The sequence below is a fragment of the Micromys minutus genome, assembly GCF_963924665.1.
Source record: "Micromys minutus genome assembly, chromosome: 8".
Taxonomy (NCBI): domain Eukaryota; kingdom Metazoa; phylum Chordata; class Mammalia; order Rodentia; family Muridae; genus Micromys; species Micromys minutus.
This window is the reverse complement of record NC_137977.1, coordinates 19,867,725-19,881,887: the sequence shown is the minus strand read 5'-3', so window position 1 is coordinate 19,881,887 and position 14,163 is coordinate 19,867,725. Positions and strand designations below refer to the sequence as shown.

At 38.6% G+C, this 14,163-nt stretch overlaps 1 protein-coding gene across 3 annotated transcripts in view; it reads right to left on the bottom strand.

Annotated features, from left to right (window-relative positions):
• Positions 1-8,490: 8,490 nt before the first annotated feature.
• The window catches only part of IWS1 (interacts with SUPT6H, CTD assembly factor 1), a 29,966-nt gene continuing 24,293 nt past the window's right edge, over positions 8,491-14,163 (bottom strand). For 2 of the 3 annotated variants that reach the window (XM_080920028.1, XM_080920030.1), the window contains exon 14: positions 8,491-10,495. In XM_080920028.1, the coding sequence (XP_080776154.1) occupies positions 10,364-10,495 (132 nt within the window). In that variant the 3' untranslated portion in view covers positions 8,491-10,363. The remainder of the gene's footprint in view (positions 10,496-14,163) is intronic. The other variant, XM_080920029.1, reaches the window with a different exon arrangement.

Genomic DNA, 14,163 nt, shown 5'->3' with positions numbered 1-14,163 from the left:
TCTGAAGAAACTCTATTTCCACATTATTTCTAGTCAAAACCCTTCTTACTGCTTATGAAATGTACACCAACGAGAATTAAAATCATGCTTCCTGCAAACTCAAAGGGCAGGTGATTATCCCTCTCTTGACTCTCAAATCAGAAGAATGAATTCTGTATCATGAGAAATCCTCATTGTTAACTGACAACTGGTGTCTATATTATCACTTTTTATCAATGTGATGAAGGCCAAGAGTTTATTTTGGGGCTTACGGCTCCAGAGGGTTAGAGTCCATAGTGGCACAGTAAAAGTAGCAGGTGGCAAACAGGAACAGCAGCTGAGGGCTCACATCTTCATCTGCAAGCAGGAAACAGAGAGAGCTAATTCAGTAGCATGAATCTTTTGATACTTCAAAGTCCACCCCCACCACCCAGTGTTATATTTCTTCCAGGAAGGCCACATTTCCTAACCATCTAGAGACAGGCACCATCTGGGGACCAATTTTTCAAATGCCTTAAACTTAGGGGAAGCGGGGGGGGGGGGGGGACATCTTATTCAAAGCACCACATTCCCTGGCTCACATAGGCTTAGGACCATATCATAAAATACAAAAGGCATTTACTCCAACTTCAAAAGCCCCCACTGTCTTCCAGTCTCAAAACAGCTTAACAGAATCCAAACTTTCTGACACTCAAGGCAATCTTTTAGTTGAAAAGCCTGTAAAGTCAAAAGCAAGTTACATACTTCCAACATACAAGGGCACAGAATATATATTGCCATTTCAAAGTTGGGAATCAAAGTATAGTGAGTCAATACTGCACCAAAGTCAAAACACAGCAGGGCAAACCTCCAAATCCTGTAGCTCTATGTCTGATGCCAAAGGGCTTAGATTGCCCTCTCCTTTTGGCTTTACTGCAAGATAGATTGATCACTCTCTCTCTCTCTGAGTGGTTCCATTTCTTGTATGCAGCTGTCCTTGGCAGATATCCCATGACTCTGGCACCTCTTATATCTTGGAGGATTTAATGGAACCCAGAATCTACTTCCACATGCCTGGTCTCCATAACTGTAGAGGAAGATTCCACAATCTCCTTACATATGCATCGATTAGGACTCTAAAGTCAAAACTGGTTGAATGATATTGTCAAGGTACAGCTACCAATTGGCCATGAATCCTGCTTCTCTGGAGTCATTTTTTTCCTAGCAGTTTTGTTAACTCCTTAGGTCTTTTCCTTTCCCTTTTCACACGCTGGAAGCTCAGCTGGGTGGACTCTTGCCCCAAGGGCACACTCATCTGATTTCAGTGCAGATCTGGCCTCTCTTAACAGTTTTAGTCTCTCTTCCAGCACAAACCTTGGCTTTAACATTAACCCTGCCAGTGTTTTTTTCCTTCCAAACTCTACATTTTGAATTTCTTTCTACCCTGTTTGCTTTTCTTCAATGTTAACCTGCAGAAATAAAATAAAATGAATAATTCTTAATAACTACAAAACAGAGTATTAGGCTGGCTTGAAATCTCCTTCACCAGAGAAGTTAGCCTACTATTTTTAAATTTAACATCAGGCAAATTCTTAAGGGCAAAAAGTCACCATATTCTCTGCCAAATATTATAACAATGGTCTTTAGGGCATTTGCTCATATTGTTTCTCTCTCAAAACTCTTTTGAGTTGGGCCCCTATAGTTCATGCTGCTCTCAGCACCATCTTGCAAGATCCTATTAGAACGGCCCATTAAGCTCTGCTTACAGCATTCAACAGCTTTTCTAGTTCAAAGTTCCAAAGTCTTCTACATTGTTCCCCAAAACCACATGGTCAGGTCTGTCACAGCTAATAACCCACTGGTGGTAGCAACTTCTATATTAGTTACTTTTCTATTGTTGTAGAAACACCATAACCAGAGCAACTTATAAGAGGTTTATTTGGGGCTTACGGTTTCAGAGGGTTGGAGTCCACGATGGCATAGTGAAGGCAGCAGGTAGCAAACAGGATCAGCAGCTGAAAGTGCACATCTTGAACCACAAGCAGGAAACTGATGGTGGTAACTCCAAATGGCTGAATATTTTGAACTCTCTAAGCCCACCTCCAGTAATATATTTCCAGCAAAGTCACAATCCTTAATCTTGTACCAACAGCCACCAACTGCAGACCAAGTATTTAAATGCCCCAGATTTAATGGGTATAGTGTATTGGTTTCCTCTGAGATTGATACATTCCATCTCCCAGGGAAGCTCCTTAAAGCAGAAAATAAATAAGTCGAAATTGCTTCAGGAAATCCCTGACATTGACCAGACTCATTAGACCCTCTGTGCTAGACAGAGAGTAGGCTGTGTGTAGCTCTCAGATGAGCAATGTGACTCAGGCAAGCCAAGATACAAACAAGACTCAGACCAAATCAGATGCTTTAAGGAAGGCGTGATTGAACTTCCTGGAAGGGCCTTAGACCAACTGAGGTATCTGGTAATGGCACTCTCTCTAACCAGTTAAGTTTCCAGCTTTTGTGAGCTGTCATCCATGTTAGGGTGGGCCTTGATGGTGCAGCTGTCTTTGAAACATTTCTCCTGCTGTAAGTAACGACAATAACACTCATTGGTTTACTAAGCTGGACTTGAGTGGTATCCATATTTTGGTCTGTCATTGGCTCCCTGTCTGTAGTGAGTAGACATGTATATGTTGCATCTCCACACACAATTCTGTCACACAATAACTGGTCTTCAAAATTGTATGAGTGGGCTGTTGAAACTACAGTGAAATACTGCTAGGCCGAGCAGGGAATGTGTTTACTGTGCAAGCCTGAAAATAAGTTCAATCCCTAGAATCCATGTAAAGCTATGAGAGAACGATTCTCCAGAGCTGTTCTCTGGCCTTTACATATGCAATGCAGCACCGTTGTGTACACATACATACATAACATAATATGCAATATTTTTTTAATAAGGGAGAAATGAAGAAAGCAGAAGAAGCTAGATCATTAATACCTTAAGAAATATAGAAGGGAATCCTTCAAGTTGTAAAGAAAGGAGATTAGATATCAAAGCCATAAGAATATAAAATTCCCTATAATAATAATTACACAAACAAAAAACCCAGCACTAGTGTAATTTTGGTTCACAACTGTTTTTTATTCAATAGGATTTAAAATAGAAAAGCATAAAAAGTTATAAACTTGTTACTGGAAACATGGTATTTGTGACATTAATAATGTAAAAAAGGGGGGATACAGCTATAAAGAGAAGCTTTGTATGTGACTGAAATTACTAGTTTAGATAGTTGAAACTTTAAGATGTTTCATGTAAGCTTCATAAACACCATATAAACAATATACACAAGAAAATTAAAGTAACTCACACAAATCACTATAAATATCAACCATATGCAAACAATCAGTAAAAGAAGAAACAAAGGACCAAAAACTATAAGACACAGAAAACAACGAAATGGCAACAGTGAGCCCTTTCCTTTAATAGTTACAGTAGTCAACTTTGTCAATGGATTTAATACCCTAATAGAAGATACAGCTTAGAAGAATATATTTAAAACCTAAGGGTCAACTATATATTGTATACAAGAGGCTCACTTTAGAACTAATACTCTAAACTGATAGAATGAAAAACATGTCCCATGCAACTATAGTAATTCAAAGAAGGGAGTAGCACACAGGCAAGAGGCAAAAGATATTAAGCAATGAAATATAAAGGTTAATCCATCAATTAGACACAGCAATTATCAACAAAGATATGCCAACTAAAATTGCTAGGTATATGAAGGAAATACTGACAGGGAACTATGGGAGAAATAAGACTGTTCTAGGGTTACAGATAGAAGTTAGGTAGACCAACAAGGAAAAAGAACACTTGAACACCACCACATACTATTTGGGCCTCATAACACATATACAGAACACAATACCCAATAAGCAGAATATACATTTTTCTCAAGTGTACATGGAACACTTTTGGAGATACACCAGAGCCACAAAATACCCTAATACAATAAGGGAAATTACAAAACCCACAAGTATGTGTAAAATAAATAGGGCATTTTAAAACAACTAATGTTTGAAAGAAGTCACCAGGAAAATCTGAACACTCCCAGAAACAAATGAAAAACCACAGAATAACAGAAGTATTGTGATAAGACAAAAGCAATGCTCAAGTTCACAGCTATGCAGCACAATCCTCAACAGCCTAACTTTATTCAAGGAGTAAGGAAAAGAGCAGGTACACAGATCAGAGCAGGAGGGTGGAGGTGGGGACCACACACAAGAAAAAACCAAAACCAAACAATCAACCAAACAAACAAAACCAAAACCACAAACAAACCCAAAACCCAAAGACTTTGTCTTTCAAATCTCCAAACGGACAAACCTTTAGGTAGATTGGCTAGGAAAGGGGCAAAAAAAAAAAAAAAAAAAATCAAAATGGGAACAATGGGCTGAGGAGATGGCTCAGTAGATAAAGTGCTATCTATGCAAGCAGAAAACCAGAGCTCAGATCCCCAGAACCCCACCTGGAAAGTGAAAAGGCTAGACAGGGGTGGGCTCTCTGTAAATCCCAGGACTTTTATGAGACAGAGATGGGGGATCCCTAGGGCAACACAACTAGCCAGTTAGGAGCTCTGTATCCAACAGAGACTGATTCAATAAATAAAGTAGAGATAAAAGATGAGGCCTTAACTTCATCCCCCCACCCACACATATATGTGCACACAAGTGACTATAAATATACATAGTGATGTACCTTTAAAAGGGTTGGGGACATCAGGGTCAGTTTTCCAAGAATGAAAAATACAAAGCACTCTTAAACTGCATCACATCAATATAATCATTAAGTAATAGACAAAATAGAAACCCACCAACTTTGATTCATGAAGAATTAGAAAACTAAATAGGCAAACTAGTGAGATTACATCAACTATCCAAATCTTCCCAGCAAAGGATAGCCTAGTCCTAGTCCAGGTAGCTTAAACAGTATTTTTTTTTGGGGTGGGGGAGACAGGTTCTCACCATATAGCCTTGGAGCTGCCACACAGACCAGGCTAGTCTGGCCAAATTAAAATTAATTCTGGCAAATTATTCTGAAATCTTATAAAGGAGGGAACATTTCCAAAATACCAGCATTACCCTTCCACCAAAACCAAACAAGCACTACCATAAAAGGTCACATTGCCACAAAAATCCTTAAAAACAAAATAAAACAATAGCAAAATGACAACTAAAAAGCCTAATGTGGGCCAACAGCTCAGCTGCTAAGCCTGACAACCTGAGTTTGACCCTCAAAACTCACAATATATAAACACACTAAATTTAAAATAAAAAAAATTACTAGCAAACAGAATTCAACAACACTTAAAAAGAATTGTGTAGGGTTGGGGAGATGGCTCAGTGGTTAAGAACACTGGTTGTTCTTGCAGAGGATCCTAGGTTCAGTTCCTAGCACCTGCATGGCAGATGGCAACCATCCTGTTAACTCTAGTTCCAGAGGACCAATGCCCTCTGATGGTCTCTATGAGTACCAGGCATACATGTGGTGCACATACATGTATGTAGGTAAACATTTACACATATAAAACAAAAATAAAGCTTTCAAAAGTATCTAATTAAAAAAGTATTAGATACTATACAATGATCAAAAGAGATCTGACAATGTTTGGATGACTTAGCAGAATAACAATGACAAAAATCTGATAGATTGAAGAGAGTTTGGTTAGTAAAAGTAGATTGCCTTGCAAGCAGGAAGATTCGTGTTTGGGTCCCAGGATCTATGCAGTCATATGTGATGGTGCACATTTATAATCCCAATACTAGGGGGGCAGAGATGGTAGGTGCCTGCACCTTACTGGCCAGGCAGTCAAGCCTATTTGGAGAGTTTCAGGACAGAGACACTGACTCTAAAAATAAGGTGGATGATGCCTGAGAATTGAGCCTTAGGGCTGTCCTTTGACAGCCACACTTATATGTATGACTGACACTCATGCATATATACATCCGTATAATTAAAAAATACATACATATATCAGTGAAATATATACTATCAAGATGAAGAAAAAAAGTGATTTCAAATGGTAGAGAAAAATCATCTCAAGATTCAATATTCTGTTATAATAAAAACTCAATAAATTAAAAGTAGGTCAATAATGCAAAAGCCATACATGAAGGTCCCACATTATATTCAGTGAAGAAAGACAACACTTTCTTTAATCCCAAGAAAAGGATGCCCATTTCATTACTAGTATTCAGCCCACTACTAGAGTCTAACCATTAGGCAAGAGGAGGAAGGGAGAAGTATCCAAAAGGAAAGAGTAAAATTACCAGTTGCACTTGTTCATGAACAATGATCCTAAATGGAAATTAAGAAACTAAGACAATTTATAACAATATCATAAGAAACCGATATACTTAGGAATAAATTCAACCAAGGACTCTAAATGCAAAGATATTCCTGTTTAACAACCAGAACACTTAACATTGTTAAAACTTTGTACTTCCCCAAATGGCAGCTCTAACACAATCTCTGTTAAAAATCCACTAATGGCTACAGACAAGTTATACAAAACCTCAAGAAAGCCCAGAGAGCCAAAAAGATGTCAAGTGGAGCAGAGGGGACCAGCAAAATGGTTCTTTGGGTAAGTGTGGGCAGTGCAAGCCTGACAACCAGAGTTCAAGCCACACAACTCAGGGAGAAGAACCTATTCTTGAAAGTTGTCCTCAGACTTCCACACACAGTTGAGGGACATGCATGTACATATTTGTACACACTTTCCCCCTTATTTCAAGGAACCCCAATAGCCAAAACAATATTGAAGTGAATAAATTGTTTGACTTCAAATTTTACTATAAAGCTCCAGTATAAAAAACAGGACTATGATAGAAAAAAACCAAAACAAACAAAAGGAATAGAGCAAAATATAGAAATAAACCCTCATATGGTCAAATAGTTTTGATAAGGGATCCAAGAGCAATGAGAAAGGGTCAGTCTTTTAACAAATGATATAAGGACATCAATATTCACAAGAATAAAAGTAGGCCTTTTACAACATATAATTATCCCAAAAATGGATCAAAGAATACATAGGGACAAAGCTACAAAACTCATTTTAAAAAGTACTGGGCAAAAGTTTTATAATATTGGATTTGGTGATACCAACAGCACAGGAAATAAATCACATTAAAATTAAATTTTGCACTAAAGGACATGTTCAAGAGAGTCAAAAGAATGAAACTACTTGTAAACCATGCATCTGACAAAGCATTAACACCTCCATAGAAACAGGCTGGTGAGACAGCTCAAGTGGTCAAAATTCTTGCCACTAAAGTCTTGCAACCAGTCTTATCCTTAGAATCCAAGTATAAAGGTGGAAGGCAAGAACTACATAAAATTGTGATTTTACATATGCATACCACAGTATGTGCCCCCACCCACAATAAATTAAAAAGTAGGTTCCCAGAATAGTCTAAATTAGAGGCAGAAAGCAGAATAAAATTGTCAAGATCTGACAGGAGCTGTTTATTTTGAGGCAGCATCTATGCAATCTTAGCTGACCAGGAGCTCTCTATATAGACTAGGATGATTTTGAACTCAGAAACTGTCTTGGTTCTGTCTGCTTAGTGCTGGGATTAAAGACATGCACTACTGTGCCTAGTACAGCTAAATTTTCTAAGATGAAGATTTCTCAAGATGGCTTATATGTGAACCTAGCCTATGCACCTACACTGTACAGTTAGAAGTGGTTAAGATACAAATCTTTTGCCAAAATAAAAGCACTTTATAAAAACCAAAAATTCCAAACTTGCATGACTACCCAGCATTCCACTAACAGGTCAAAGTTAATATGGCTGACCCTGAGACAGTGTCTCATGTGGTCCAGGCTGGCTTTGTACTTGCCACGTAGCCAGGCCAGGTTGGCAAGGTGACAGGACAGGTATTTGTGGTACTGGAAATGGAACCCAGGCTTAGTGTATGCTAGGCAAGCATTCTACCAACAGAGCTGCATTATCCAGTTGTTTTGTTTATATTCTCAAACAGGCTTTTTCTGTGTGGCCCTGGTGACTCAAAACTCTTATCAGTAAAGCAGAGTAGCCTCAAACTCAGAGATCCACCTGCCTCTGCTTCCTGAGTGTGGGGACTAAAGAAAGGTGTGCCCTGCCCAGATACAAAACATATTTTTAAGAGAAATATGCTTAGATATGGAGTTTAAGAAGGTTATTGATAAACTATACTCACATACTCTGCAAAGGAAATCATGTATCTAGAACATAAAAAGTGGCACACTGAAAAATGTTGAAGGGTACATGGGAGCTAATTTTAGTATTCTGGAAATCAAAGTACATGGAAATTATGAAGGCAATGGATGGATCAAGCTTGAGATACCCCCCAAAAGTCCAGCAAAGGTAATTTATAAAGAAATTAGCATGCTCCCCTTGAAGCAGTGCGGAACCTCCCACCTCCTTGAACCCCAGTGTATGGGTTTACCTGCTGGTTATATTTACTTGCATAAATAACATGGTACTAAGTAGAGCTCATCCCAAGACACCAAAATGCAAATAACTTTTAAAAACTTGTTCTTTGTATTCAGAACTGTTTTGAGTTCATTAGATGCTTTTATTGTTTTTAGTTAATGAAGTTAAACAAAGCCAGAGGTATACTGCTTAACTGCTGCTTTGTAAGGTCTTTCTGCTTCACATTTCATCTGCTCTTGCTCTTGGGTGCTGAGTGTACTCATGGGCTTTAAGAGGCTCTTTTCTTTCTCTCTCTCTTTTAAAGACAGGGTTTCTCTGTGTATCCCTGGCTGTTCTGGAACTCACTCTGTAGACCAGGCTGGCCACAAACTCAGAGATCAGTCTTCTGCTTCTGAAGTGCTGGGATGAAAGGTGTGAGTCACCACACCAGGCTTGAGCGGTTCTTATTGGGTGTTTTAGTCCATGAAATCCACTTTCCTTCAACTGTCCAAAGGCCACTGTGGCCAATAATACTCTATTTTTAAAATCAAGGCTCCAATTTGTACCAGAAAGGGATTTTACTGATACAACTTTCTTGATCTACAGAAATCTCTCATGATTTTTAAGAATTCTCAAAACTAAGTAAGACACTAAACTGTTTCTCCCTTTTCTATTTGTCTAATTGCTATTATTTAACTGAGTAATTTTCAATTACATCTGTATTTCTTTAAGAGTTTAACCTTTTCTCCCCACATCTTAACTTCCCAGATTTAAACAAACATCTCTAATAAGAAAAATATAAGTATGCTTGTTGTATTTCAACCTCAGCTGAAATATCTTTATTTGAACAGGGTCTGAGTAACTTAGGCTGCCGGGGGAGCTTCCAATACTTCTGCCTCGGCCTCCAGAGTGCTGAGATGACAGGCATATACAGTGGTATACAAGCCAATTCTGATACCAAATGCTCAGTGTTAGTGTAAGAACTCACAGTTCTAGGGATCAGATTTCCTCCACAAGACTGTCCCAACTTCAGACATGGGCTGCAGGTGATATCTTTAGACCATGAAAATTCCAGGAGAGCTATAAAGAGGCAAGTTCCCAAGAATTTCTTGGTTTAAACCTTTGCTGAATGACTCACAGAAGCACTATGTCTTTCAATAAAAGATTATAGTTATGACTGGTCTTACTAGAAAAGATACAAATTAGGCCAACCAGGTCAATGAAGTTTCAGTAGTATGGAGGGTGGTGTAGAGTTTCTGTGCCTTTGTTCTCCTGGCACATCAACATAGTTTCAGTCTCCAGAGCATTTAAGAGTCTTGCCATGTAATCCAGGGTAGCCTCAAACTCATGATCCTCTTATTTCAACATGTCTCCTAAATGTTGGGATTATCGGTGTCCAAGGCACCTGGCTTGTCCAGAGTTCTTTTCTTTACTGGGTCTTCAACACAAAGGCATGAATGATTAATCAAACAGACAACGTGACTAGGCCAAGCACGTTTCTGTCGACCAGTCTTAGAGAGAACTTTAGAGCCCTACGATGAACCAAATCAAAAATATAACAAAGATACTTCAAGAACTCTAAAGGTTTGAGATATTCCTTGTCAGGAGCCAGGAACAAAGGCCAAACAAATTCTTCATTATATCATACATAAGTATTGAAAAGGACTGGCTTTTGATCTCACAGAGAACAGTTTCTAAGACAATGATGAGACAACCCCCCAAAACCATAACAAAATTTTATTACGTACAGTTGATAGAAGCAGGAATAGCAAGTACTCTTCTGTACAAAGCAGACAACTGGTCTTAAATACAACGGAAAGAAATGTTAGTCCCACAACAACAGATGATACAAATGGAACCACTTAGAGACACACTAAAACATTTAAAACTATCTTCTTTCTTGATAGTCCACTGTGCATTTTTTAGAGATGGGGACATGTCCCAGGCAAAGTCACAATGGCATTTTATTGCCCTCGATGCTGATTTTCACTGCATGTGCAGATCTGCTTTTTTTCCTGATATCTGTGAATTTTCTCATCTGTTTATCCAGTCGACTGATACCTTTCTTGGAGGATGCCTGAAACTAAGATTGGGGAAAATTGAAGAACAAATTATTGAAATATGTAAATCTAGCAGTCAGAAGTGCCTGAGACGTAACAATAACCAGAACATGCTTTGATGACAAGAACAAAGTGCTAGAAAAAAACTACTGAACTCTCAGTGACAATTAACTGGTTATAGTCTGTGCTTTACTTTTAATTTTGCCACAAGCCATAGAAACTTCCCAAATGACAGAAGGAGGAAATACAGAAACTATAATCTTCCCTATCTCATTACTAACATTTGACTATAGGGCTAATTATCCGGCATACAATTTCAAACCCTTCTGGTATTAAAAAACAAAGACAAGTTATTAGAAAGAAACGCTTTAAACATAACCAACCTAGGCAAACTCTGAGGTGTTGAAGTCCTAGATTCAGCCTTGGGGTGAGTTTCTCTGTTCTGCCTCAGCAATATCAAGAATCCTGTGCAAACTACATAGTGGTTGCTACTACTACCAGAACATTTCCACTTGCTTTTACAGTCAAAGGCTTAGTTGGCCTTGTTGTTGTTATTGTGCTTTGTTAAAAACAAATATTTAAATATATCTAAATAATACATGTCTTACAAAAATGTGGTTTCAGAGGAACTGACAACTTTTATAAAATAAATCTAAAAAACATCTGCTGCTAATGTCAAAGACTAGTTTGAGTTCTTGCTGACTACATTAAGAATGGTGACTGAGATAGCTGAATGAGAATAGCAGCCCCAGCCTCATGTATTTGAATGCTTAGTCACCAGGGAGTGGAACTGTTTGAAATGAGTAGAAGGATTAATTAGGAGGTGTGGCCTTGTTGGAGGTAAGACCTTATTGAAGGAAGTGTGTCACTGTGGGTGGGTTTTAAGGCCCAGGCCAGGTCCAGTCCCTCCCTCTCTCCCTCCCCCCCCCCCCCCCCCGCCTATGAATCAGGATGCAACTCAACTCTTAGCTCCAGTGTCGTGAGTGCCCCATGCTCCCACCATGCCCCCCCCCCCCCAATGATAATGGACTCACTAACCCTCTGAAACTATAAGCAAACCCTTATTTGCTTTCTTTTGTAAGAGTTGCCTGGGCCATGTCTCTTCACTTTACTAGAGCAATAACTAAGATAGTGAGTGACCTTCCCTACTGGCTGCCTGCTATGTAGGCTGCAGTGGGGTAGTGGGTGATGGGGGAAAGGAAAAATAGTCACCGATGATGGTTTTACCCATCATGAACACTGAATACTACAATACTGACTTGCCAAGCAGGATGTGCCCACTGGGGCAATAATGGCATGACTATTATGAAGGTAACCAACCACTGTCTTGTTACATTTGAGTCTTGCTCTACAGGAGAATTTATGCTTGGTACTATAAGCCTGACTAAAAGCCATTAGCTTTAAGCCCTAGGACCCTACTACTATTGTGTTACTATACTGTCATGTGGTCAAAGTGTCTTCAGATATTCATAGTTATGCATTAGTCCTGCTCCCAGCCTTGGTCGGAGAAGCATCTTTCTATAGTGAGTAGCAGTTTGTGTAGTGAGTCATAATTAGTCAAAATACGGAGAATAAGTGTCAGTTGTCAACCATAAATGGGAATCCTGTATCAACACCTCACAAGGCTCAGGGAACACAGAGAAAGAAAAATGTAAGAGACAAAGGATGGGAGAAAAACTGTACACTACTGTAGTTGTGCTCACAAGCTCGCTGCAGCTATGGTTACCTACCCAAAATTAAGCCAACACTCCAGCAGACAGCATAAACAAGATTCAGTGAATTACTATATATATAAACATATATAAAAATAGGAGATAGTGAGATGGTATATATAAAATACATATATATAAATATATATAAAAATAGGAGATAGTGAGATGGTATATATAAAATACATACATAAAAAATATATATAAATAGGCGATAGTGACATGGTTCAGTGGGTAAAGTATTTTCTGCCAAGCCTGACAATCTGAATTTGATTCCCAGAACGTAAGAAGTAGAGCAGAGAACCAACTATCAGTTGTACTCTGACATCCATAGGTGGACTATGGCACACAAGCCCAGAGATATATATAAGCACACGCACAAATACATGTAAATTAAAAACCAAAACCAAGGGGGCTTAATGGTTAAGAGCACTGACTGCTCTTCCAGAGGTCCTGAGTTCAATTCTCAGCGACCACATGGTGGCTCACAACCATCTGTAATGGGATCCGATGCCCTCTTGGATGTGTCTGAAGAACAGTGTACTCATATACATAAAATAAGTCTTTAAAAAAAAAAAAAACCAAAACAAAACCAAGAAACTGCATAGGAGAAAAAATGAAGATAGGAAAAGTACATGGGTATCCACAAGGATAAGGGAGGAGATATTGGGGGTGGGCAGACAGGACCAAGCTACACTATATACACACGTCATTGTCAAAAAATAAATAAAAGGCTAAAAAATAAGTGAAAATGATGACAGCTTAGAGAAGAAAGGTGATTTTCTTTTATTCTCTCCAAATATTTACTACTGAATTACCTTCAAAGTTATAATCTCAGAAACACTAAGAAGGTAAGCAACTCTCTAAAACTGTACTGTGAATCTTCATAGTCCAGTCATAGACTTACCTCACCTTAATATGAAGCTAGCTGATAATAGGCAAGAAACAAACTTTCTACGGCATCCTTCAAGTTCTCTAGAAATACCCCAAATCCAAACTTGGCACTAGTACTCACAGCATAAAAATTCACTGTCAGATGAGAAAAAGTTTTATCATCAGCATACCACTCATTTGTACAAAGAGTTGGTGCTGGCCTTAATGCTCAAATCTCTGACAATTCCCTGGCTTCCTGAAGCCTCATATACCAAGCTGGGTGTCTCTGTTCACTCCCAGAACCTTCCCTTAACAGTCTGAACCCTCCAGGATTTGTTTGGCATTAACACCAGAAACACACACAGGCTAATTAGGCAGACTGCTCCTGATCATGGCACATATCTATCTACAGATTTCTCAATGACTGATGCTTCACTATAGCCACCCAGTACCCAACATGCCAAATCCAATGATCTTCATTTCCTGGTTCATCAACTGGGTAACATTCCTTTGGATATTAGGAAAGCCACAATGTTTTATCAAGAGGGGGAAAACCCTTTAGAAAGCTAGCAAGAAACATTTGCTGAAGTAACGGGGTGGGAGGGTACACAGCTACATTGACAACACACGGTGAATCAGTAAAATGGGAGGCAGATGAAATTTTTCCATATTAAATTAAAACCAAATCTTGAAACTCAAGTTAGAAAACAGTATGATTACATTACAGATTGAAAATTTTTAAAAGGCTAGTGTTCATTGCATGCATAAAAAGGAGCAAAAAGCTATCTATAATCCAAAATGTTAAGCTTATAGCAAGAGTACAAGTTATATGAATTTTATGTGTAATGCCTGTATTTTAAAACTTTCTACAGAAATATGCATTGCCACAACCATTATACTACTTTTTTAAAGCCCCTCATTCACAGGCAGATGGATCTCTGTGAGCGTGAGGCCAATACACTCTACATAGCAAGCTTTGGGCCACCCAAAATATTGTCTCTCAAAATAAGTAAGTTTTTGGGTTTGATTTTTTAAAGATTTATTTACTTATTTTATGTACATGAGTACACTGTAGCTCTCTTCAGACACACCAGAAGAGGGCACTGGAT